The sequence below is a fragment of the Sphaeramia orbicularis genome, chromosome 8 (genome assembly GCF_902148855.1).
Source record: "Sphaeramia orbicularis chromosome 8, fSphaOr1.1, whole genome shotgun sequence".
NCBI classification, from domain to species: domain Eukaryota; kingdom Metazoa; phylum Chordata; class Actinopteri; order Kurtiformes; family Apogonidae; genus Sphaeramia; species Sphaeramia orbicularis.
The window spans coordinates 18,001,778-18,029,345 of NC_043964.1; the positions used below are offsets into that span (position 1 = coordinate 18,001,778).

Here is a 27,568-nt window from a genome sequence, read left to right on the forward strand (position 1 = left end):
TATCCACAGATAGGCCTAGGCCCTGGGACAAACCCATTAAATTTTGGGCCAAGTAGGCCAAAGTTCAAGGTCACACAGCAAGGTCACAAAATCTCAAATTTTCCTATCTCTCATCATTGTTCAATTTTCAAAAATTCATAAAAAATTCAAAACGACTCCGATTAGCCTCCAATTTGATCCACCCGTAGCTTATAACGATATCTTGTATCTGGCACAAAATTATCCACATCCACTGTGGAATGTGGACTCTGTGGACATTCCAATTTAACATTGAAAATCCCATTTATGACACATTTTTCATTATAACTCAACAGATATTGATTGGAATTTAATATAATTTGACATACACATGACTGGTACCAAGCTTCAATTTTGTACGAAATATCATTCCGCTCCATTTTTCTTCCGTTGCGCTCTGTGGACTTTTGTTATTTTTTATGCACCATTTTCAAAAAATCATAAAAAATGCAATTCATGAAATATCATTATGAAATTTGTTTTACACATCCATAGTTTAAAAAGAAATAGTTGATCCACACATGCACAGCATTTGGGGTGCTTGGTTGAGGTTTGCGTTCTCTGAACACTTGTGTTTTCATTGGGGTCTGTCTGTCTGTCTGTCTGGTGGTGATGGGGGGGGGTGTGTGTGTGTGTGACTGATCTGCCTTGGCGGAGGTCTGCGCCCTCTGAGTGCTTTTTCTCGTTTCATAATGCTTTTACTAATTTTTTGTTGTGATTTTAGTCTTCTGTACAGCACTTTGGTCCACAGTGGTTGTTTTAAAGTGCTTTATAAATAAAGTTGGATTGAATATTCTGCCATTTCAACTACTGAGTCAGGATTTGTGTTTTCAGATACACCTGTTTATTAATTCTAATATCATGGTATACCTGGAGGGAGTACAGTCACAGAAAAAATTATTAGACCATCAAAAGTCATCAGTTTAACATGTTTTGTGTAACTAGTATAAGCAGGCTAAGACAAACAACAGGTCAAATTAGAATTATGAGTCACATTTGTATCTAAAACGAGGCTTTTTTCTGGTATTTTGTGAGATTATTCTAAGCTATTGAACTAATATCAGTGAAAGTAAATCAACTTTAAATTGCCCAGATGCTGGAAATGCTTATTTATTCATGGTTTATTTAATAGAGACAGATACATGTATAAAGAAAAATGGAAATTTAATCTCATGCATGTGTCATAGTGTTTGTAGTGAATGCTAATTTGCGAGTCTTCAGCAGAACCAAAAAGTAAAATATGAAGTACAGTTTGAAAGGAATACTGCAAAATACTGTAATGCTCATTAAAAGTGATTACAATAGGATAACAAGAATACACATACAGTCGCGGAAAAAATTATTAGACCATTAAAGTCATCAAAAACAATGGTTATGCAATCCAGTACTACCTCCTGTGTGTATCATGTGACTAAAAGAGACAGATTAGAAAACATGGAATGTCTAAAAGCACTGTTTTTGTCAGTACAATGCCATAGATATTGATGTAAGAACTGAAGTGATTTTGGTTATTATCAAGAAAACATGGAAAATGTCTAGATATAAGCTCTGAAATTAAACACTTATGAGCTATTTTTGTTGTTGTCATTATACTTGTCCAAACAAATGTACCTTTAGTTTTACCTTTTTTGGCTTGTGACCCCATTTTAACATCATACATTTCAGGCGACCCCAGACATCAAATTTCTTGCTAAAATTAATTTGTTGTTGATCATGTAATAGTTTGCTATACTATGATGCAAATAAATGTTAATTCTAGAGGACATTTAGTCTATATAATGTATATTATTACAGACGGAGGCAGAAAATCCAGGTGTAGATTACTGCACAAAGTGAGAATTTTGTTTTCCTTGGTCAGGATATGTACAGTGAGTCCAGCTTGGATTTACAAGGCTGACAATTAATACTGAACAAACAAGAACTCAAACTATGAATTATGAAAGAGCTGCAGCATCTGAAACTGACCACAATCAACATTTGAAAGATAAACAGAACCACAGTGCTTCAGTTTCAGCTTCACAGTTTGTCATGTCTTTTATGGATTGTGACTGTCTATCTCAAATCACCATATATTTTTTATTAGTACGGTTTTTTTTTGTTTGTTTTTTTTTATCAATCACTAGAAATTTCAGGTGACCCCATTTGAATTCCAGGCGACTCCACGTGGGGCCCCGACCCCAAGGTTGAAAAACACTGGCTTAACACAAGACAATGTGTTTATGTGTCTATAATAAAATGGATTACTGGTATTTATACTCAACATTTTCAGCCTCAGAATGAGTTGTGTCATGTTTTCAGGGACTGTTTACAACAAATACTGTTTTTTAACATGCCAACACTGAATTCTAGTGGCTAAAAATACCCACAAGAAAGGGTGGGTTGTAAGAGGAAAAATACCTTGTTCACAGCTGCGGAGTTTCTTTTCCAGCTCCACACCCTCCCTCTCCAGCTGAGCCAAGTTTGTCTCAATATCATTCAGTTCCCTCTCAATCTGCAGCACTGGGATATGATAAGACTTCACCTGATACAGAACAAAGAACTTCCAGAATCAGTCCGGTTAAGATAACTTTAATATGAATTTCTGACTTTGGACATTGACATGTAAAGAAGGTCGTCCATTTTTTTGCTGCAAATGTAATGAAAGCATATTTGTAGAGCTGTTAATTAATCTCTTAAGAGACTTAATGGAGGGAACTTACAGAGGGTGACCTCATTTCAGTCTTGGAGGCGTTGGTGGGTGACAAATACTTTCCCTTTTTAGCACCTAAGAGGTAGATAAAATAGGATTAGATAGTCCTTTCATGGCAGCTTTTCAAAAAAGCATTGTCACATGTGACTTCACCTGATATATTTTCAGTAAAAATGACTGCTTATATGAAATCAACAACATGGCTGAGGACTTGGAACGTGTGGCGTGGACGATGACATGTTTTAAGAAGCTGTGAACTAACCTGACGGATTTCCGTGATTGGCTGGAGCAGTGGTTGAAGAGCTAATAGATTCCACAGCTGGCCGTCTGGGTGGGGATTTTACAGGCGGGTGATTCCCATGTTTAACACCTAAAATAAGGACAGGAAGGCTTTAGTGCTGTAGATCTGCCAGAAGCTTACTCTTTATGTTGTCTGCTTAAATTACTCCACTCTCTCAAATTGTCTATTCAATTTTTGTTTTTAAATTAGCCTTAGATTTTAGTCGATTTGAAAGTATTCATTTATTTATTAGTTATTTATTCTTTTAATATGGCTAATACGGGTCCTCAGTAACCAGTTCCGTTCTTTCTTTGTGATGGAATGAGAAAATAAACTCCTTTGAATCCTTTGAAATGTGATAAAACATAAAACAAAAAGTCATCACCACTACTGTATCTAAAAATTAGCACATAGTTAAAACTAATGGTACCAAATGAAATGGGCTAAATTAAAATAACACCAGATGATACTGAGTTTACAACTTCTGTTATTACGTCACAGAGTAAACGCCTAAAATGTATACTTTCTGTGACAGGGCAGGGGTGTCAAATATGAGGCCCACGGACCAAAACCAGGCCGCCAAAAGGTCCAGTCCGGGCCATGGGATAAATTTGTGTGCTGCAATAATTACATTGAAGATATTAACCCTTTCATGCACAGTGGTCACTCCAGTGGACAGTTCTTCTCCAGCTGTTCTCTTGTATATTCATGGATTTTGTTATTTTAGTTTCATATCAGCCAACACAATACACAATACACTGACATTAATAACATTACTGTAACATGGCTGTTCTTAATAAACCAAGTCTAACATGTCTGAGTGTAAATCAATTCCTTGTTATCGTTATTGGACTGTAATCTAACAACAAAAGTTTTGTTTTGTTTTTTTTTTTTTTGGCATATTATCTCCATGAAGTGACTAGTATTGGAGTTCACCGCAAACAAAAAGTTAAGGATATCTCTTTTCTTTTCTTTTTTCTTTTGTCTTTTTTTTTGTCATTTTTGCCATTTGCAAATAAAACTATGTCTGGTCATTAAAAAAATTGTGTTTCAATTCAATTCACACACAAAAAAAGTAAACAGCGTTGAGTAAAAAATCCCAACTGAAAAAAATAGCCCCAAAAATTTTTAAATATCCATAACTTTTTGTTTGTAGTGTATGCTAAAATGTGAAGAAAACATCAAATTAGCAGCATTAAATGTTTTTATTTCATAGTTTTCACACAGTATATCAGTAAATACATGTTTGATTGCTTTAAAAATTAAACATACATTTTTGCAACTCCATGAAAAGTAGCTTCATAAAAAGAAAAAAATAAATATTCTCATTGTTTTTTAAATGCCTAAAGAGGAATAAAGAAAAAAATCTTGATTTACATTCTCATAATTCGTGCATGAAAGGGTTAAAGGAGTAATATTTTTGCTTTTTTAAATGGAATTATGCATTTTAAAACATTGCCCTGTGGTCTACATGAACTGTAAATGCTATGCTTGGGTCTGAATTCTTCATTAATTCAACTCCACAGGTCCATCTTCAACCCTGTTTCTGAGTAATGACACCAGAAAGGTCCTTTAAATGCAAATGAGCCACTTCAGGCCCCACCCCCTCCAGGTTATTGGCTGTGCTGCTCTGTCCCATTCAACCAGGGGTGTCAAACTCATTTTAGTTCAGGGGCCACATTCAGCTAAATTTGATCCGAAGTGGGCCAAACCAGTAAAATAATAACACAATAATATATAAATAATGTCAACTCCAAACTGTTCTCTATGTTTTAGAGCAAAAAAAATACATTTACAATATGAAAAGGTTCACATCTACAAACTATCCTTTCAAAAGATGTGAATAACATGAACAAACTGAAAAAAATAAGTGTAATTTTAACAATATTCTGCTTCAGTTTATCATTTACACATGTACATTAGAAGCTGCAGATCAGTGGATCTACAAATACATAAAACATTTAGTAACAGACAGAATATTGTTAAAATTGTACTTCTCTTAAGAAATTTCAGGTTGTTCATATTTGTTCAGGTTATTCACATTTTTTGCAAAATTATACTTTGTTTTAGTGTAAATACATGAAAATATTTACATTTGCAAAGTGAAAAATTTGGAGTTGTCATTACATATATGTTATTATGATAGTATTTTACTGGTCTGACCCAGTTGAGATTGAATTGCTCTGAATGTGGAACCTGAACTAAAAGGATTGTTAATATCTTAGTGTAATTTTTGCATTTCACAAATTCATCCCAAGAGCCGGACTGGACTTTTTGGCGGGCCAGATTTGGCCCCCGGGCCACATGTTTGACACCTGTGCATTCAACCAGTAACTGAATATTTTAGGTAATCAGCTCAAAGTTTGGACATATTTTCAGTTTTTACTACAACCGCTGCTGCTGACAAACAATTATGTCGTACTCGGAGAAATGTTCGTGGGAAGTCTTGACCTTATATGTGCAAATGTTGTGATGTAACTAGTTATAGACACAACAACTTAAGCAGGAATTAAAACCGGTTGTAGAAATCCACTCGATTTTTGCCAAAACGAATATAAAGATAGCTTTGCAGCACCTGGAGGGTTCAAATTCAAACTTTATGAACTATTAGGGTCCAAATACACAAATAAATGAACCAAAGACTAATAAAAGTGGATTTAGCAAAATATGACCCCTTTAACTCATTTTAGTGCAGGTGCAACATACAGCCCAATTCAATAACTAGAGCACATTAAGCTAATATTTCAATAGCTTATATACTCAGGGGTGCCGCTACCAATTGTGGTCCCCATGAAAGGTAAACGTTGTAGACCCTTTCATAAAAATTCAGTGTCTTGTCAGTCTGTCGGAAGGGGGGGGGGGGTTTATGGAGTGTATGTGGGGGGTGTGGTCAATACATAACGTCGCTTACGCTAGCATGAAAACAAAACTGAAACTTAGCATCTTCTCAATGTCTGACTCCCGACTTCGATGCCTTTCTTATACAGTGGATCTTACAAGAAATTTTAACAGCTTCTATCCTGTATCCACTGGATCCCCTCCTCTGCTCTATGGGCCCCCCACAAATGCTGGGCCCCATGAATTTGTCATGTTTACCCCCCCTTATCAGCGCCCCAGTATATACCGTACTTTCCGGACTATAAGCCGCTACTTTTTTCTCGATTTGAACCCTGCGGCTTATACAGCGATGCAGCTCCAGTATAGATTTATACCGGCTAACGGCCACCAGGGGGCGCTCTAGCAGGAAGCGCAAAAGTGAGACAGACGGGTGCAAGAGGTGATGAAGAGAAGAAGTTTTAATCTTAACTTTTAACAATCATTTTGCGTGTCATGCACAAACCCTCATCATGGAAAACACACGAAGAAATGCATATTTTGCAGCTTTTAAGTTAAAAGCAATCGATGCGTCTGTAAAGAAGGAAATAAAGCTGCTGCACGGAAGTGCCATTGAGCAACAACGGAGGAGAGACGTAGAAGGAGTGTGACAGAGCCTTTGAACTCCGACACTGAAGAAGACGACTGCAGTGGTTTCAATGAGCAGAAGGAAGATGAAGGTAGAGATCAATGACTTTTCTGGGTTTTTTAACCAGCTGTGTTCCTGCCGTGTTACAGGCACTGTTTGGAAAAAAGCAGTTAAGGTATGTACATAAATATTTAAATGATCTTTCTGTGTCACAATGTAGACACCTGCAGCTTATATTCCGGTGTGCCTTATAACCTGGAAAGTACGGTAATAGTGAGGTTGTTGCAGAATATTGTTAGTAGTAAATGCTCTAGCCTTTCGGAGACCCAGGAAATGTCAGGAAAGTACAAGTTTTGGCTTTTTTTAAAATTAAATAATTGCCTGTATTGGAAACATCATGATGCAACAGTTTTTTCAGATGCATTTTTTTATTTTTATGGAATGTCCTTTGCGGTGGACAGTTGTTTTGTTGGGTTTTTTTCGCATAAAGCTGTGAAATTCTTCTCCACAAACATGGACAGAAAACCCATAGATGGGTCTTAGGAGGTTATTAATAAAAAATATAGTCATTCATTAAAATATACCCTCAGAGGATCTGGGGTTAAGTTCTTTTCTGTATGGGATCTTGTGTTGACACATTTGAGTAAACTTAAAACCGTGCCTATTTAGCAGTGGTGAATCTATGTATACGGTATTGTCTTTTTTTTTTTCCTCTGTGGGTTGGTGTGTTGAGCCACATTATGTAATAAATTCCCATTATGTAATAAAAGTTCAAAATGTAATAAGAATGTCACGTCATCTTCTAATAAAGCCTCATTATGTAATAAACTGACGCATTTTGTAATAAACTACCTCAGTGCATTATGCAGTAAATTTTTGTAGTAAGTTATTACAATTTGAGAAGTTTATTACAAAATGCACTTTTTTATTTTCAGGAAAATGTAATGTGCTAAATTAATCTTTAAACTGTGTGGTTAAAGTTCTGATTACATTACCTGTAGCTCCTGTGACTAATTTCTTCTAAATTCCTCTGAAATTATATTAATTTGGATTGTTATTACATAATGAACCATGCTATTACAGCTTTTCAATAAAAATGTGTCAAGTGCATTTTGTAATAAATTTCTCAAATTGTAATAACTTACTACATAATGTGAAAAAATGTACTACATAATGCGTTGACGTAGTTTATTACAAAATGCGTCAGTTTATTATATAATGCGTAATTATGCATAATTATTGCATAATTTTGAACTTTTATTACATAATGGGAATTTATTACATAATGCGGCTCAACATGGTGTCCTGTATGTTCTTGAGGAGGTGGGGGTGAATTATAGGGAAAAAAATAAAAAATAAAAATAAAAAAGGGATAATCATTGTTTGAAGGACTTTATATGATTGTTATATGAACACTATGTGCCATGTGTATATATGCACTATGTAACATTGATGCCAAATAAATAAAATATAAAAAAACAACAACATAAGAATAATGCTTTATAATGCATTTTACAATGACACATAAAGGGCCAATATTGTATTAATATGCAAGTGAATTAACAACAAGTTAACGGTGAATATGTTTAACCTTTTCATGCATGAATTATGAGAACCTTACTCAAAATTTTTTCCTGAGTGTTTTTATTCTTCTTTAGGCATGAAAAAAACCAATGCAATTGAAAATTTTCTTTTGAAAAATAAATGTAAAAAATAAATGAATAAAAATAATTTTTAATTTTTTTTTAAAAAAATACATGAAAAAAAAAAAAAAAATCTTATGAACCTATTTTTCATGAAGTTGCAAAAATGTCCACTCAGCTGGACACCACACGTTTAATTTTTGACACACAGAAATATGTATTTACTGATAAATTGTGTAAAAACTATGGGGAGGGCTTGTGATTCTGGGGGTTTATACTCAGGAGAGATCTACATAATGTTACCAATTCATGTCAGAAAAGATATGTTATGTCTTAAAACTTTAATAAAGATATGTGTAAAATAACAAAAACAAAAAAAAAAAACGAAAAGAACAACAAAATCCATGAATATACACGGTGGGGAAGCAAAATTTACAATGAACATTTAGTTGTTTTTTCTCAGCAGGCACTACGTCAATTGTTTTGAAACCAAACATATATTGATGTCCTAATCATACCTAACACTATTATCCATACCTTTTCAGAAACTTTTGCCCATATGAGTAATCAGGAAAGCAAACGTCAAAGAGTGTGTGATTTGCTGAATGCACTCGTCACACCAAAGGAGATTTCAAAAATAGCTGGAGTAATAATAATAATAATAATAATAATAATAAGCTTTATTTGTATAGCACCTTTCATACAGAAATTGTAGCCCAAAGTGCTTCACACTGATTGAAAAAAATACAATATTAACATACATTAAGATTTGATTAGAAATACAATGAAATAAAAATAAATATAAAAACAGCGCACATTAAAATATTTGATTATGCATAGAATTTTTGAAGTGCAAGAAATAAGATGAAATTTGAGAGAAATACAATAAAATAAAAATAAGAATAAAAGCAGCGCACATTAAAATATTTGATTATGCATAGAATTTTTGAAGTGCAAGAAATAAGATGAAATTTGAAATACAATAAAATAAAAAATAAAAACAGAAATACAATAAAATAAAATAAAAATAAAAAATAAAAAAACGCACATTCCTGGTTCCTGAATTGTGACCCCATTTTTATCTCCTTTCAAAGGCTAATGAGAATAAAAATGTTTTTAATTTGGTTTTAAATATATTCAATGAACTGGCTTCTCTAATGTCTTTTGGAATTGTATTCCATAACTTTGGTGCATAGTTAGTAAAGGCTGCGTCCCCCATTTTCTTTGTAATATTTCTGGGAGTCGCTAGTAACCCTGCGTTTGATGACCTCAGTGTTCTAGTTTGTACATAAAGAGTGTCCATAAAGACTGTTTATAATGTAAAGAAGAGAATGACTATGAGCAAAACTATTACGAGAAAGTCTGGAAGATACTATTAAAGAAGAATGGGAGAAGTTGTCACCCGAATATTTGAGGAACACTTGCGCAAGTTTCAGGAAGCGTGTGAAGGCAGTTATTGAGAAAGAAGGAGGACACATAGAATAAAAACATTTTCTATGATGTAAATTTTCTTGTGGCAAAGAAATTCTCATGACTTTTAATAAACTAATTGGTCATACACTGTCTTTCAATCCCTGCCTCAAAATATTGTAAATTTTGCTTCCCCACCCTGTATAAGAATAGCTGTCCACTGTAGTGACCAGTATGCATGAAAGGGTTCATATGTTCCCACTTTTTGATAAAACAACACTATAATAGAAGTTACTCACCCATGTTGGACTGAGGGGTCTGGGGTGAAACATCCATTAATTGTGCAGGTCTGAACGGAGCAACGTTAACTGGAGGGACGGCAGATGCTGGAGCAGAGGGAGGCCTTGTTCTACTTATTGTGACATTAGAGGAAGCCGTGGACACGAAGCCAGGTTTACGTTGCTCTGTTATGACCATTTCAGCATCTCTGCAAAACATCCACAACTCCTTTTACTGATGTGTTTTTTTTGTACAAATTAATAGGAAAAAGTTCGATTAAAACAGCTTTAGTCTGTAATGGCAAAGAGTTCAGCTGTGGTACTTGTTGAGGGTTGATATGATAGAACAGTCAATCAATAATAACAGAGATAAGATGATGTTCCATTATTCTGTATTCTGGGGACGGAATGAGCTTAAAAGACTGGAGTTTTTAAACACAGATTTTTTTTTGTCCAAATGCATGATTTCCACCGCTTCCAGAAAAGTACATGTTTAACCCTTAGAGTTCCAAGGGGATTTTCATGATTTCTACATGCTTTCTTAAATTCACCTTTTTAAGGAAGGGTAAATAATGCAATACCTGAGTGTTTTATATCGAAATATTCAGGACAATCTCAGCTTTATGTGAACTGAGACCTGTTTTAGTCCTAGAGCACTGTAGAAAGACAGAATTTAGCCCAAAAGTTGAACGCTTGAAGTCAGATTTGTGAAAATTTTCAAATCTTCTGTGATAGAATAGAATAGAATAGAATAGAATAGAATAAAGTAGGGTAGAGTAGGGTAGAGTAAGTAGAATAGAATAGAATAGAATAGAATAGAATAGAATAGAATAGAATACAGTAAAGTAGGGTACAGTAAGTAGAATAGAATAGAATAGAATAGAATACAGTAAAGTAGGGTAGAGTAAGTAGAATAGAATAGAATAGAATAGAATAGAATAGAATAGAATAGAATAGAATAGAATAGAATACAGTAAAGTAGGGTAGAGTAAGTAGAATAGAATAGAATAGAATAGAATAGAATAGAATAGAATAGAATAGAATAGAATAGAATAGAATAGAATAGAATAGGGTAGAGTAAGTAGAATAGAATAGTAGAATTGAAAGAAATAGAATAGAATAGAATAGAATAGAATAGAGAAAAGCAGGGTAGAGTAAGTAGAATAGAATAGAATAGAATAGAATAGAATAGAATAGAATAGAATAGAATAGAATAGAATAGAATAGAGTAAAGTAGGGTAGAGTAAGTAGAATATAATATAATATAATATAATATAATATAATATAATATAATATAATATAATATAATATAATATAATAGAATAGAATAGAATAGAATAGAGAAAAGCAGGGTAGAGTAAGTAGAATAGAATAGAATAAAATAGAATAGAATAGAATAGAATAGAATAGAATAGAATAAAGTAGGGTAGAATAGAATAGAATAGAATAGAATAGAATAGAATAGAATAGAATAGAATAGAATAGAATACAGTAGAATAGAATAGAATAGAATAGAATAGAGTACAGTAAAGTAGGGTAGAGTAAGTAGAATAGAATAGAATAGAATACAATAGAATAGAATAGAATAGAATAGAATAGAATAGAATAGAATAAAGTAGGGTAGAGTAAGTAGATTAGAATAGAATAGAATAGAATAGAATAGAATAGAATAGAATAGAATAGAATAGAATAGAATAGAATAGAGTAGGGTAGAGTAGGGTAGAGTAAGTCGAATTGAATAGTAGAATTGAAAGAAATAGAATAGAATAGAATAGAGAAAAGCAGGGTAGAGTAAGTAGAATAGAATAGAATAGAATAGAATAGAATAAAGTAGGGTACAGTAAGTAGAATAGAATAGAATAGAATAGAATAAAGTAGGGTAGAATAGAATAGAATAGAACACAGTAAAGTAGGGTAGAATAGAATAGAATAGAATAGAATAGAATAGAATAGAATAGGGTAGAGTAGAGTAGGGTAGAGTAAGTCGAATAGAATAGTAGAATTGAAAGAAATAGAATAGAATAGAATAGAGAAAAGCAGGGTAGAGTAAGTAGAATAGAATAGAATAGAATAGAATAGAATAGAATAAAGTAGGGTAGAGTAAGTAGAATAGAATAGAATAGAATAAAGTAGGGTAGAATAGAATAGAATAGAATAGAACACAGTAAAGTAGGGTAGAATAGAATAGAATAGAATACAGTAAAGTAGGGTAGAATAGAATAGAATAGAATAGAGTGGAGTACAGTAAAGTAGGGTAGAGTAAGTAGAATAGAATAGAATAGAATAGAATAGAATAGAATAGAATAGGGTAGAGTAGGGTAGAGTAAGTAGAATAGAATAGTAGAATTGAAAGAAATAGAATAGAATAGAATAGAATAGAATAGAATAGAATAGAATAGAATAGAATAGAATAGAATAGAATAGAATAGAATAGAATAGAATAGGCTTTATTGTCATTACACCAGTTGTGCAAGGAAATTGCATTACCAAAGTTTTAGCTCCACAAATTTAATGGAACATATGAATAAAATAAGAGGTAAGTGAAGAAAAAATGTCTAAGATAAAAATGTTCGAAAACCATCTTTTGAGAATAAAAAGTTGTCTGTTATTCTGTTTTCCAAATTCTGTTTTCTGTCTCAAATGAGGCTGAGCAATGACTTCATATAACATATCAAGCTTCAGTAGATGTGTACAAATGAGAAAGAAGTATTATATTATATATATAGTTACGAAGCACACAATATTTATAATATTTATATACTGTATATTAATTTCTTTTATTCCTTTTTTTTTATTCATCCCCTGCTGTAAAACAGTTCCTGTCTGTCCACCTGTCCACCATTCACATATATTTTGGAAATGTCCATATATTATTGTGTTTTGGAAGATGATTCCACTGATTCCTGATGTTCTATATCGTTGTAACTTTTGGAACACTACCATTTTTAAAAAGGACAAATATTTAATTAAAATACTCTTAACAGCTGCAAAAAAAAAAAGTATAACAAAGAACTGGGGGAAGACAACCATCTCATCAATGGACCAGTGGATATCCACAATTGAAGAAATATTTCTAATGAAAAAAATAACGCACAGACTGAGACTGCAAGAACCACAACTGGATAAAAAGTGGAATAAATGGAATATATTTACACAAAATCAATAGACTGACTGTTGCTACCTGGGCGTATTGTTTTCTTTTGTACACATTTGTTCTCTTGTTTTTTTTGTTTTTTTTTTGGTTACGGTTATAATTGTCCATAAAAATCAATAAAGATTTGTTACAAAAAAAACAAAACAGTTCCTGTCCAGCAGCACACAGAGGGTAACACAAGGGTTAATAAGTCATAGTGATCATTAATATGACGGACAATACTTACTTTATTCCTTGATCAGTTTTCACAGGTTTGGGTTTTGTTTGCCACTCGTAAATAGCACCTGCAGATAAAAAGATTTCAACAGGAAACCTCAGAGAGAAATGAACACATCACGTTTAATTTGGCATCTTCTTAGGTGTGCATTTAAGCAGCTCCTGCACAATAACAAACAATAGACTCCCTCGACTCTTCTTCATGTCATAATGATCTGCTATTTGTTCTGCTGGGACTGTCTGTCACAACAATGCACTGCAGAAACTGATGTTCACCTGCACATCTGCACTAATGACCCAGAGGATGCTCCAAATTGTGCACGAGATAAAGTGTTTTTAAAGAGATAATGCATGCCTATTTTACTAGAGGAGGCAACGAAAATTAATTTGCATGACAGCGAGACCTCCGTAATTGCCGACATTAAAAGTTTATTTTTAAAACCAACAGCGGTTCTGCTTCTGTCTCGCGAAGCCGCTGACTGACTTTGCACCCATTCATGCACAACTATCCCAAGAGAATGACAGCTCAACTATGAAAGTTCATTAGAACTGTGAGAAAGAAATGAAAATGTCAGACACATTATTCTAGATGCACCGACTGTGTAAATAGGGCAAAAAAAAAAAACGACAAAAGGGCTTTGTTTTCTGTGAATGTGCTGCGAGACAGACAAAAATGGGGGGTTGGTGGATGTTGGCTCAGTGTCAAATAATGGATCAAGAACAAGTGAGATGAATTTAGTAGCGCTTGCCTTTGGCGGTTGTGTGTACAGTTGTTGGCCTTGTGTTGTCTTTGTTGATGGCCTCCCGACATGGCGATTCCTTATTGTTTGTCTGGCCGGTGGAGAGTCGTCCTGCCCAGTTTCCTGCTGGGCCTTGGCTGCATTTATCCCATCTCAAACTGGGGCTGTCAGCAGAACTTGGCTCATCTCCAAACCTGCACAGACAGAACAGTCCTCACCCTCAGCCTTAATAAGAAAAGTAATTACAAAACCACACCGACAGCGCGATAGATTACTAGTAGTAAAACACTGCTCAAAGCCAAAAACAGATCCGGCGCTCACCGTCTGTCTGCTGATCTGATGTTGAACGGCCTCTTGTTATTATTGTTGCAGTTTTCCTCCGCTAGTTTCTTTCCAGTCGTTGTCTTGGCTCGGCTCTTGTCTTCGTCAAAACTTAGCGGGATCTTCGCCTTCGCCCTCCCTAAAACATTTGCCGGTCCTGCGGGCTTACTGTTGCTTGTAGAGGGTTCTGTGATTGGCGGCGCAGCCTGGAAAAACCTCTGCCGGGCTGCCTGGGTCTTCTGGGCTGAGGCGGTCCAGGACTGCGAGGGCGGAGGAGGACTGACTGGCTTCAGTACAATATTCAACGGGGCAGACAGAACAGATGAGGGGCTTGGTGTCGTCTGGCTTTGGCCGGATGAGATGACAGGTCCATTTCTGGTCCCAGCCTTTGAGGAGGATGGTTTGCAACTGTTCTGGTGGGAAGTGCATACAAAGGAGTCTGGGTCCTTCCCAGGTTTGTAGCCTCCTGGGTGAAGAACACTGGAGCATTCGCTGCATCTAAGGAAAGTTTATTAATATGAAACAACTAGGGATGCACTGATACCACTTTTTTCCAGTACTTGCATTTGAATTTCCCCTCAGGGAATCGATAAAGTATCTATCTATCTATCTATCTATCTATCTATCTATCTATCTATCTATCTATCTATCTATCTATCTATCTATCTATCTATCTATCTATCTATCTATCTATCTATCTATCTATCTATCTATCTATCTATCTATCTATCTATCTATCTATCTATTACTTGCTGATACCGAGTACCGATATCAGTACTTAACAATACCATTACAGCTCTTAATTACTTTTGAAAATGTGCTTTATTGTCATTGTCTTTAGTCCATCCTGCTTATGTTACGCCAATACATACATGAAGAATGTCACACGTCACTTTTGAAATCAACAGTTTTCTAATAATAAGCATTTTTATAAAGAAATAACAATTCTATATTGTTATTTACTCTTTAGTATGATGATAAACTATACAATAAATCATTCTGATCCTAGTTTTTGCACAGGGATCATTTGTGGAAATGGTGACATGGCTGCCGAGCATCAGTATGATGGGATCTGTCACAACCATGTCACATCCGTCCACTGCCACATTTTGTGTTTTTGTGTCAGCTGTTATTGTTTTAGATCCACAATACTAACATTTATGAATAAGAGGAGAATTAGCAATAGTAAGTATATAAGTTTATTACTAATAAAGTACTGGTACTGACCAGAGCATCATGGGTAATGTCACGTCCGTCCACCAGCAAAAGTTTTCACATACACGTGCTATTCAAAATCCAATATTTCTGAAAATATAGCTTCCACTGTCAAATAATATCAGTAGTCTGTGCACAAATGTATTAGCATTATTTCAACACAGTTCTATGCATTTCTTACAACTTTTTTTTTGACAAAAATGGCCACTCATTTGACCCCTTAAGTAAATTTTAGCCAATGTGTATATGTATAGGATTACACACTATGTATGTATGTATGTATGTATGTATGTATCTATCTATCTATCTATCTATCTATTACTTGCCGATACCGAGTACCGATATCAGTACTTAACAATACCATTATAGCTCTTAATTACTTTTGAAAATGTACTTTATTGTCAATGTCTTTAGTCTGACTGTAACTGACATTTAATGCGTCGGAATGATCGTTTCTCAGTCATCGCATTATTAATAAGGCCGGTTACTATGAACATACTAATGAATTGTTTATGAAATCCCATATTATGAAATTTAATGATTTGGTTTACTATAAAATAATGCAAATAATGTATAAAGCCAAATTAAAGTTACTCCCTTTTGAGCCGCATTATGTAATAAATTCCCATTATGTAATAAAAGTTCAAAATGTAATAAGAATGTCATGTCATGTTGTAATAAAGCCGCATTATGTAATAAACTGACGCATTTTGTAATAAACTACCTCAATGTATTATGTAGTACATTTTTTCGCATTATGTAGTAAGTTATTACAATTTGAGAAATTTATTATAAAATGCACTTGACACATTTTTATTTTCAGGAAAATGTAATGTGCTAAATTAATCTTTAAACTGTGTGGTTAAAGTTCTGATTACATTACCTGTAGCTCCTGTGACTAATTTCTCCTAAATTGCTCTGAAATTATATTAATTTGGATTGTTATTACAAAGTGAACCATAATATTACTTTTTTTTTTAAATAAAAATGTGTCAAGCACATTTTGTAATAAATTTCTCAAATTGTAATAACTTACTACATAATGTGCAAAAATTTACTATATAATGCGTTGATGTAGTTTATTACAAAATGCGTCAGTTTATTACATAATGCGGCTTTATTACAAGATGACGTGACATTCTTATTATATTCTGAACTTTTATTACATAATGGGAATTTATTACATAATGCGGCTCAACACTCCCTGTCTGTGTACAAAGGTTCTTTTCAACACGAGTCTAAATATGATTTGCGAGATGTTTGTAAATTTGTTGTACAAAAAGCTAAAAAAGAGACTAAAAGAAGATGTATATCTGTTGTTGGAGTTAAACTATGGAATGAGGCCAGCATGGATTTAAGAATGTGTAGCCCATTTTAGATATTTAAAAAACGGTACGTAAGGCAATTTTTGAAGGATACAATTGTTAAGATCTAATAAGTAATAGGTAAATCATTTATTTTCGATTCTACATTAAATTACCATTAATTTGGTTGGTTAAGTTTTCTATTTTTCTGGTTTAGTTTCACTTTTTTATGTTTTTGATTATTTGGTTATATGCATTGTTGTTTTTTCTTTTTCCTATATTGAATGCGAGGTAACTAAATTTGTTATGTAGGAAAGGCATTAATATAAGCAATTTGCTTCTGCCTGTGCCTTTTCAGTCATTAACCTGTTGGTAATGTTTGTAGTGTTGACACTGGTTGTATTATTATGTGGTGACTGAATAAAGAATTTCATCATCATCATTTCATCAATCCACCAGGGGGCGCTGCTCTTAAATAACCATACTAGCCGAATACCACGAAGAAGAGTAAAGTTTTTTGAGACGCAGAAGAAGACGGTCAGTAATAATAAACCTGGAGATGACAGAAGTAACACTAATGTGGATACTGATGTTAATATTGATGAGGGTAGTTGTCATAAATTTGTCAGTAGTTTTTCGCTGACTCAAACAGTTGCTGTTTGAACAGATCCACTACCTCCACGGTTCCCGATGGTATTATCGGATGAAATGTACGCAGAGGATGCACAAAACGCTCCGTCCATATCAGTCTGTGTCTTTAATGTTACTTGCAGTCAGCATTACTTTTGTCATCGTCATTTATTTTGAAAAATCTCCACACTGCTAACATTACTCCTCCACTGCGTACCCGCTGCACTTAACTGCGAATATCACGCTGCCATAAGTGGTATCGGTGCGGTTGTATCGGAGTACTTTAAGGAGTACAAGTACAAGTACACATGCTGAGTATCGGACCCGATACCTGATACTGGTATCGGTATCGGTGCATCCCTAGAAACAACTAATGCAATACATGCATAATAGAAAAGTAGAGCTCAAAAACAGACTAAACTCTTACTTGAAGCAGCTTCTGTGATAGAGTTTGCCTTCCACAAAGTGTCTCTGGACCAGATGAACGTGGCTTTTGCACGCAACACATTTGCTATTCAGTGTCCCACTTTTGTTGGCACTTTCAGTCAGAACCACCTTCTGTGAGAGAAAATCAAATTAGGCGACCAGCTGTCCAAAGAAATAGCACATTTACCTGTTTATCCTAAAAACAATCAAACAACAACTCCTCCACCAAGCTGCCGCACCATTGTAAATGTTCAGTGACGTGTACTGACCTGAACAGCAGCTCTGGCCAACTTGGGCGAGGTCTGATCTTTAAGTGTAGGAGGTAAACGATTCTCAATGGCAGCTTTAGAGACAAAGGTTTTGGCAACCACTGGCAGATTTTTCTTCTCTGATGGCTCTTCCTTGGAGCCCTCTGCTGGCCTTTTTACACCTCCCACTTAAGGAAATTATACAAAACATAATGTCAAACACAGACTTAAACCTAAAGTGATATATTGCTATAGAGGAGGAGGTCACACTTGAACAATAAACTCCTCAAAACAGTACTTGACCTGTATAACACATCAAGAATTAAAAAAAAAAAAATAAGCTGACACATCTCATATTTCCAGGTCACGGAAGACTGAATGCTCACATTTCACTTAACTTTAGGAATTTGAGATGTAAGACATGGGAAAGAAACTATGCTAGATTGATAAAAAAAAAAAAAAAAAAAAAAAGTTATACGTTTGAAGAACACTTAAGATATGTGAGTCTCACTAGGAGGTCGTCCTTTAAAGTAATTGTAGTACTGGGAGACGTAGGTAAGAATGCTGAGTCTGTCTGGGATCCTTAAAGCCACCATGTCCTCTGCATCTAACAAAGCTGGAATCCCCAACTTGTCCTCTGCAATCTGGAAAGCCTTTGGAAAGAAAGAACAAAAAAAAGTGTAACCAACAACCTTCTGTTCCTGCCAACATTGATCATTGAAATACTCTGAAATTAAAAATTTCAACCTTAGTGTGTTATTGGAGGACCTAACAAGACTTTATTACTTTCATGAAATATGTTTATTGTCAGGTAGAAAATCAAGGTCAGTGAAGTTACCATATTTGATTCCATGCCCATAAGTGTCAAAATAAAATCCAAGAAGTACTTTCTCCATATATATATAAAAAATACAAGAAAAAATACATATAACATGAAAGGAACATGTATTTTGGGACATTTTTAGAACATTAGACCATCATAAGTGCTGATCCAGACCCCTGTCCACATCCACATTCTCCCTTTGAACATCATTCCTTACATTAGTACCATTACTTCATGGTACCTAACAAAGCAGGTACACTCACTGTTCATGCAGAGGGGGACCTTACAGACCCTGTAGACCACATTGGACCTGAGATTGTTGACTCACTGTCCTCACTGTCTTGTAATGTGTCCAGAAATACAGGTTGACCGATATGGGTTTTTCTTAAAAAATTTGGTCAGCTGATGGCCAAAATAAATAGCTGATTTTTGAAGCCGATATTTAAGGCAGGTTTTTTTTTTTTTTTAAAGCACATTAACTGTAAAATACAATTGAAACACTTGGATAATTAACCCTATAACGCCAAATGTATCATATGTGATACATGAGTTTTGAAGCCCTCTACATGATCGATGTGATATTTTCTTCTTGAAAAACCTGATGTATACAATTAGATACATGCAATACACAGATAATCCACCAGGGAGAGGAATTCATTCACCAGAGGCCTTTCCAGTGACACTACAAGACTGTCATTAATGAGGAAGGAGGCAGAACTTTGACGATTTTGAAAAGGAATTACCAATTTTTCAGACATGTTTGTTGTGTTATATTATGTTTTTGTTTGCTCAATAATAATATTTGAGCATTGACACCCGATGCATCAAATATGATACAAAATTATAACTCATACATGGAAACTGATATTTGAAAAAAATGTTTTGGGGTTGTTTAGAAGGACCAATAAAGGCTCCAGTTTCAAAGAACTGGAATTTTCTGTCAATGATTTACTGGTTCAGGCTTTACAGAGTTAAGATTTTTATGCATCAATAAAATTGAAATTATTAATACATGTACACATAGTACTCTTTTAACATTTATTGAACTTCAAGTGTTGCCCACACAGGTGCCTGATCAAAAATCTTATAACATTTTTACAACTGATCCAATATCGGCTTTCAAAAAAAAAAAAAAAAAAAATTATGGCTGATATTGAAAAAAAAATCAATATATATCGGTCTACCTATCCAGAAAAAAACCAAAAATAGTGACTTGCTTGATAAAAGGTTAAAAGTAGAATGGAGCAGGGAAGGACCAAGGTTTTGCCCAATGAAAACATAGCTTTGAATGGTACAATAATGTCAGCTCCTACAGTTCCAGCATGTGTAAAAATGTCAGACAATACGACCTCCTTTAAATAGACAAGCAGAATACTGTGACTCAGCCCAGAGAGGTCTGAAAAGGGCTGTATAATGAATAGAGCACTTCCTGTGAGCTAGCAGGGATAAGAAAGAGGATGGAGGGAGCAGGATACTGGGGTATTGTTTAGGATCAGCCTGGGAACGCTCATTACACTTAAAGCAAAGCCTTCCTAAAATAAAAACACATTTCTGCTTGTGACGTGCATCAAGGTTATTATTGTTAACGAAAACAAACGAAATGATGAAAACTAGAATTGTAAAAACATTTTCGTTAACTGAAATAAATAAAAACTATCATTAAAAGAAAAAAACGAAAACTAACTGAAACTGTATTGTGTGTTTACAAAACTAACTAAAACGTATAAAAATTCTGGATAAAATTCCCTTCGTTTTCGTCTTTGTCAATGTTGGATTGATATAAAAACGATTTATTTCCCTCAAGCAATTTTAGCTGCTGACACCATATGCAGTGGCAGCTGCTCATCTTTCAGACAGGGAAAGCTCATTGTTGGCTTACATAAAAAAGAAAAAGTCAAGTTATTTAAACATAAATTCGGCCCTCTGTTCCTTTTTAAGAAAATGGTCAGTGACCTTATCGTACCAAGTAAACAAGAAAACGCTGAAATTATGTTAAATTGAAACAAGGAAGTACAATGAGTGTGTTTTATTTACAGTGCAAGAAATGAACAAGTAATTTCGTAGTGGTTTCTCTCTTGATTTCACAGTAGAATGCGTGACGGTATTAAACTGAACTGTGTCAGTGAAGGAGTAGATCTGAAAATAGCTGTCAGTCAAATGGGATTCAGCCTTTCGACTGATCCTCCAATCAGCACGTGGTAGCCCAGCGTCCAGCCCGGCTGAGCTCCGCCTACAGCTCCATTCACCCCCAGAGACGCCCGGCGTCCGGGGGCGGAACACCATCATGGCATTTATCTAATTTCCGTCCAGTTTTGAGGCAATGAAAAAAACTGTTCCACTCAGTCCCATTGAAGTGCATGGACGCTGAGCATCTACAGACAAATGCACTGAGCAGAGATCGAATGGGAAAACAGCGCAACGGAAGTGTATGAGAAGTGAACAACATCGAGTCTGATGATTTGTGATAAAGCTGATTCTGAACGAACTCGTCTGTGAGATGAACGTGTTCTAACACATTTGTAGTCAATGAAATGTCAACACAACCGAACATATTTAACCATTTAACCCTTTCATGCATGAATTATGAAAACCTTAGTCAATATTTTTTTCTTGAGTGTTTTATTCCTCTTTAGGCATGAAAAAGACAAGGCAATTGGACATTTTTTTTATGAACCTATTTTTCGTGGAGTTACAAAAATGTCCACTCAGCTGGACACCATGTGTTTAATTTTTGTAGCAAAGAAACATGTATTTAAAACTCATCAGAAAGTGATATACTGTGTGAAAACAATGAAACAAAAACATTTTTAATGCCACTAATCTGACGTTTTCACACATTTTATCATACTCTAATACTAGTTATTACTCATTTCATGAAGATAATATGCTCCTGAGACCCAGGAAATTGACAATTTTAGCTTTTTTACATTAAAAAATTGTCTTGATTGGAAACTGCATAATGCAACAGTTTTTTTCAGATACATTTTTAAAATAATTTTTATTTATTGATTGATTTTTTTAATGTAATATCCTTTGTAATGAACAGCATTTTTTGAATAAAACTATCAAACTTTTGTCCCCTACAGAGGACAAAATACATTGCTGAGTCTCAGGAGGATATGCAAAAAAAAAAAAAAAAAAAAATTGTTTCAGAAAACTGTTAATTACAGTCTAATCACAATTAGCAACTAATTTCCACTGAAACATGTTACTGCAGATCAGGTTTATCAAGAACAGCAAAGTTACAATAACTGTATGAATTACAGTGTTTGGGATGATGCATAAGCGTCCACTGTGTCGGCTGATATGGAACTAAAACAACAAAACCCATGAATATACAAGAGAACAGCTGGAGAAGAACTGTCCACTGGAGTGACCACTGTGCATGAAAGGGTTAATTTTCTTAATTTTAGGGGAAGCCGGGCTTCCCTTGCAGTCTATGAGAAATCGTCACTGACCATATGACATTTAACAGTTCATCACTTCTCATCACTTGTCATTTAGAGTCATCTTTTCATCCCCACTCTACCAGGAAACACGGAGACTAAAGGTGGGAGAAAGCAGCAGAGTCCTGTCTGGGATTTATTTGAATTTGACGTTGAAGAAGAGAAAAGATATAAAAAAAAAAAAAAACTAAAACTAAGCATTTAGAAAATAACAAAAACTAATAAAAACTAGCAAACCTGCTCTAAAAAATAATTAAAACTAACTGAATTAGAGAGAAAAAAAAGTCAAAACTAAATAAAACTAAACCATAATGAAAAATCCAAAACTATTAGAACCTTGATGTGCATGTATACAAGGCTGGTTTTTGCAGTAAGCATAAGGACGATTTCTAATTCAACTCGTGACATAACCGTGAAGGAAACCTGATACTATTCATGAAATATAGACGGGTGTGAGTTTCTAATGGTGCATTCTCATGTTTCTATACCGGGAGCATCTTCAAGAGTTGATCAAAACCTAAACCTGTTGGAGCGCACTACAATCTAACCACAACTCTGGTTTAAAGTTCTTCCTCTTGCACAACTGTCGAGGAGTAGTTTACAGTGAGTGTCTACGAGCGAACCTTCATCCTGAGGATTGGATGGCAAATGACATCGGGGCTCATTCAAAATGCATGACCCCGGAGAACCTCCCGTGAGCTCAGGTTTGTCTGAATCATCCAAGACAACGAGGAAGCGGGCCTTTTCAGACAACTCATACAGAGTGAATACTGTAGCACTCCGAGGGGCTTGTAATCCTCAGAGGAAGCCGGTCAAAAGGAAGAGGACTAAATAATAGAAAGGCCCCGGCAGTGCAGTTCAGGTCATGTAGGGGTTAAGAAAATAAATGAGGTCAAGTGGACAGAAGAAAAGACAAGACGCAGACGTTTGAGTCTAAAAATGGTGAAAATGCACTTTCTGCCAGGTAGCTTCTGCTTCATCTACGAACACTTCTGCTAAAATATTTAACCAGTCTGCTGCATAAATGCCAAAGCAAGATCAAATACTGTACGTGTTGGTGGGTGTGCCTTTCATGTGTCTGGGGTTAATGAAGTGGATGTTGTGTGATACGTGGGATTTTTTGCAGTTTGAGTATGAAGTTTGTTCTGCTCAGTAAAACAAAGATTTGACAAGTTGACGTCTTACCAGCCTGTTGTTCTCAAACACATCCTCCTTTCTGAGTGACTCATAATCTCTGAAGGAAAAAAAAAAAAAAGAAAGAAAGAAATACAATGAAACACAAATAGAAGAGGTGGTGTCAGCTCCTGATAAATTACAAAAAGGTCGTTGAAAGCTTTTAAAACTCTTATCATTTCAGCTGTAAAGTTTATCATGAGAGCTATTATTTATCTAAAAAACTCTACTTCTTTATTCTAATACATTCACGGAAAAAATTATTAGACCATCAAAAGTCAGCAAAATCAATGGTTATGCAACTCCTGTGTGTATCATGCGACTAAAACAAAAAAAAAAAAAAAAAAAAAAGAAAACATGAAATGCCTAAAAGCACTGTTTTTGTCAGTACAATGCCATAGCTATTGATGTAAGAACTTAAATGATTTTGGTTATTATAAAAAAAAAAAAAAAAAAAAAAAAACATGGAAAATGTTACTTAGATATCAGCTCTGAAATTAAACTCTTATGAGGTATTTTTGTTATTCTCATTATATTTGGCCAAACAAATGTACCTTTAGTTGTACCAGGCATTAAAATGAACAAGAAATGGAAGATAACAAGGGTTTAGTTTTAGTTTATTAGTTATTGTGGACAACCCCAATTAATTAACTGTATTAATAACAGTAAAAAGGGGCAGCTTTAGCCAACATGGTTAATATCCTGGCCTGATGACAACAGGCACCCTAAAACAACAATATATTACAGCACATTAGTTTAAAAGAGAGAGTTAGAGCGTGGTCTAATACTTTTTTCCATGACTGTATTTTGTTGTTTTACATAAAGTTTGTACTTCAGAGACAAAATGTGCTAAATCTTACATACTTTAATCCTTTCATGCATAGTGGTCACTACAGTGGACAGCTGTTCAAAAGTGTTCTCTTATGGATTTTGTTGTTTTAGTTCCATATCAGCCAACACATTGGACGCTCGTGCATCATCCCATACACTGTAATTCATACCATTACTGTAAATTTGTTGTTCAAGATAAACCTGATCTGCAACTACATGTTTGAGTATAAAAATTGGTAATTTTTATTAGATTGTAATGTTTTTGTTTTTTTTTTTGCATATTATCTCCATGCATGTATGTTAAAATGTGAGAAAAGCAGCATTAAACATGTTTTTTATTTCCTAGTGTTGACGCAGTATATCAGTAAATACATGTTTGCATGGTGTCCAGCTGAATGGATATTTTTGGAACTCCATGAATATTAGGTTCATAAAAATTTTTCAATTTTTCAAGCCTAAAGAGGAATAGAAACACTCAGAAAAAAAAAACAAACAAACTCTTGAATAAGGTTCTCATAATTCATGCAGGAAAAGGTTAATAAGATGAATTGGGGGGGGAAATGACAAAAGTGCTACTTATCTGATGTTTTCAGTATATATGATTAAGTGTTATTACACATATATATTGGTTTATGTACATTTATACAATGGATTTATAGATCTTCCACTAGAAAGACCCTTTAAAGTGAATATATTATAATGTGCAGACAGTGTTTTGAAGTGGATCTGCACAGACAAACTTTCCTTTTTTTCCACTAATTTCTCATTAATTCTCAATATTTCTCATTTTGATGCATGGCTGTATCTTAGAAACTTCAGCCAACCAACATTTTTGACAATTTTTCATTATTAGTGACTCAAATTCGGTGAAGTTCCACTACTTAGATATCAGCTCTGATATTAAACTCTTATGAGCTATTTTTGTTGTTATCGTTATATTTGTCCAAACAAATGCACCTTTAGTTTTACCAGGCATTAAAATGAACAAGAAATTGAAGAAAACAAAGGGTGGTCTAATAATGTTTTTTTCCACAACTTCATTTTGTTGTTATTTTATAGGAATTATGTGCTTTAGAGACAAAATGTGGTAAATTTTACATACTTCAATAAGATGATGCTACTATAACATGCAACTTATGTGATGTTTTCAGTATATATGATTGAGTGTTATTGCACATATTGGTTTATGTACATTTATACAATAGCTTTATAGATCTTCCACTAGCAAGATCCTTTAAAGTGAATATATTTTAATGTGCAGACAGTGTTTTGAAGTAGATCTGCACAGACATACTTTCCTTTTTTTCCATTAATTTCTCATTAATTCTCAATATTTCTCATTTTGACCCATGGCTGTATCTTACAAACTTCAACCAATCAACATTTCTGACTTAATTTTTCATTATTAGTGACTCAAACTTGGTAAAGTACCCCTACTTGTAGACCAGTGTAATTACAAACATCATCCAGGTCAGTTTCTTTAGTTCAAATACTCACAACTGCATTTTCTTGTTATTTTATAGGAATTATATGCTTCAGAGACAAAATTTGCTAAATCTTACATACTTTAATAAGATGAATTGGGGGAAAAAATGACAAAAGTGCTACTTATCTGATGTTTTCAGTATATATGATTGTTATTACACACATATATATGTTGGTTTATGTACATTTATACAATAGCTTTATAGATCTTCCACTAGAAAGACCCTTTAAAGTGAATATATTTTAATGTGCAGACAGTGTTTTGAGGTAGATCTGCACAGACAAACTTTCCTTTTTTTCCATTCATTTCTCATTAATTCTCAATATTTCTCATTTTGACGCATGGCTGTATCTAATAAACTTCAACCTATCAACATTTCTGACTTAATTTTTCATTATTAGTGACTCAAACTTGGTAAAGTACCCCTGCTTGTAGACCAGTGTAATTACAAACATCATCCAGCCCAGTTTCTTTAGTTCAAATACTCACAACTGCATTTTGTTGTTATTTTATAGGAATTATATGCTTCAGAGACAAGATTTGTTAAATCTTACATACTTTAATAAGATGAATTGGGGGAAAAAATGACAAAAGTGCTACTTATCTGATGTTTTCAGTATATATGATTGTTATTACACACATATATATGTTGGTTTATGTACATTTATACAATAGCTTTATAGATCTTCCACTAGAAAGACCCTTTAAAGTGAATATATTTTAATGTGCAGACAGTGTTTTGAAGTAGATCTGCACAGACAAACTTTCCTTTTTTTCCATTCATTTCTCATTAATTCTCAATATTTCTCATTTTGACACATGGCTGTATTTTAGAAACTTCAACCAACCAACATTTCTGACTTAATTTTTCATTATTAGTGACTCAAACTTGGTAAAGTACCCCTACTTGTAGACCAGTGTAATTACAAACATCATCCAGCCCAGTTTCTTTAGTTCAAATACTCACAACTGCATTTTCTTGTTATTTTATAGGAATTATATGCTTCAGAGACAAAATTTGCTAAATCTTACATACTTTAATAAGATGAATTGGGGGAAAAAATGACAAAAGTGCTACTTATCTGATGTTTTCAGTATATATGATTGTTATTACACACATATATATATATATATTAGTTTATGTACATTTATACAATAGCTTTATAGATCTTCCACTAGAAAGACCCTTTAAAGTGAATATATTTTAATGTGCAGACAGTGTTTTGAGGTAGATCTGCACAGACAAACTTTCCTTTTTTCCCATTCATTTCTCATTAATTCTCAATATTTCTCATTTTGACACATGGCTGTATTTTAGAAACTTCAACCAACCAACATTTCTGACTTAATTTTTCATTATTAGTGACTCAAATTTGGTAAAGTACCCCTACTTGTAGACCAGTGTAATTACAAACATCCTCCAGCCCAGTTTCTTTTGTTCAAATACTCACAACTGCATTTTCTTGTTATTTTATAGGAATTATATGCTTCAGAGACAAAATTTGCTAAATCTTACATACTTTAATAAGATGAATTGGGGGAAAAAAATGACAAAAGTGCTACTTATCTGATGTTTTCAGTATATATGATTGTTATTACACATATATATATTAGTTTATGTACATTTATACAATAGCTTTATAGATCTTCCACTAGAAAGACCCTTTAAAGTGAATATATTTTAATGTGCAGACAGTGTTTTGAGGTAGATCTGCACAGACAAACTTTCCTTTTTTCCCATTCATTTCTCATTAATTCTCAATATTTCTCATTT

The 27,568-nt window shown here is 34.1% G+C and overlaps 1 protein-coding gene across 2 annotated transcripts in view; it reads right to left on the reverse strand.

Annotated features, from left to right (window-relative positions):
* Positions 1 to 27,568, reverse strand: part of micall2a (mical-like 2a) — a 39,635-nt gene that overhangs the window by 9,378 nt on the left and 2,689 nt on the right. Inside the window, exons 2-12 of one of the 2 annotated variants that reach the window (XM_030140160.1) lie at positions 23,490 to 23,538; positions 18,547 to 18,688; positions 18,057 to 18,223; positions 17,789 to 17,916; positions 14,213 to 14,710; positions 13,901 to 14,085; positions 13,162 to 13,219; positions 9,803 to 9,990; positions 2,970 to 3,077; positions 2,718 to 2,782; positions 2,416 to 2,539 (exon numbers count right to left, since the gene is read on the reverse strand). In XM_030140160.1, the coding sequence (XP_029996020.1) occupies positions 2,416 to 2,539; positions 2,718 to 2,782; positions 2,970 to 3,077; positions 9,803 to 9,990; positions 13,162 to 13,219; positions 13,901 to 14,085; positions 14,213 to 14,710; positions 17,789 to 17,916; positions 18,057 to 18,223; positions 18,547 to 18,688; positions 23,490 to 23,538 (1,712 nt within the window). Of the gene's footprint in view, positions 1 to 2,415; positions 2,540 to 2,717; positions 2,783 to 2,969; positions 3,078 to 9,802; positions 9,991 to 13,161; positions 13,220 to 13,900; positions 14,086 to 14,212; positions 14,711 to 17,788; positions 17,920 to 18,056; positions 18,224 to 18,546; positions 18,689 to 23,489; positions 23,539 to 27,568 lie in introns of both variants that reach the window. The other variant, XM_030140159.1, reaches the window with a different exon arrangement.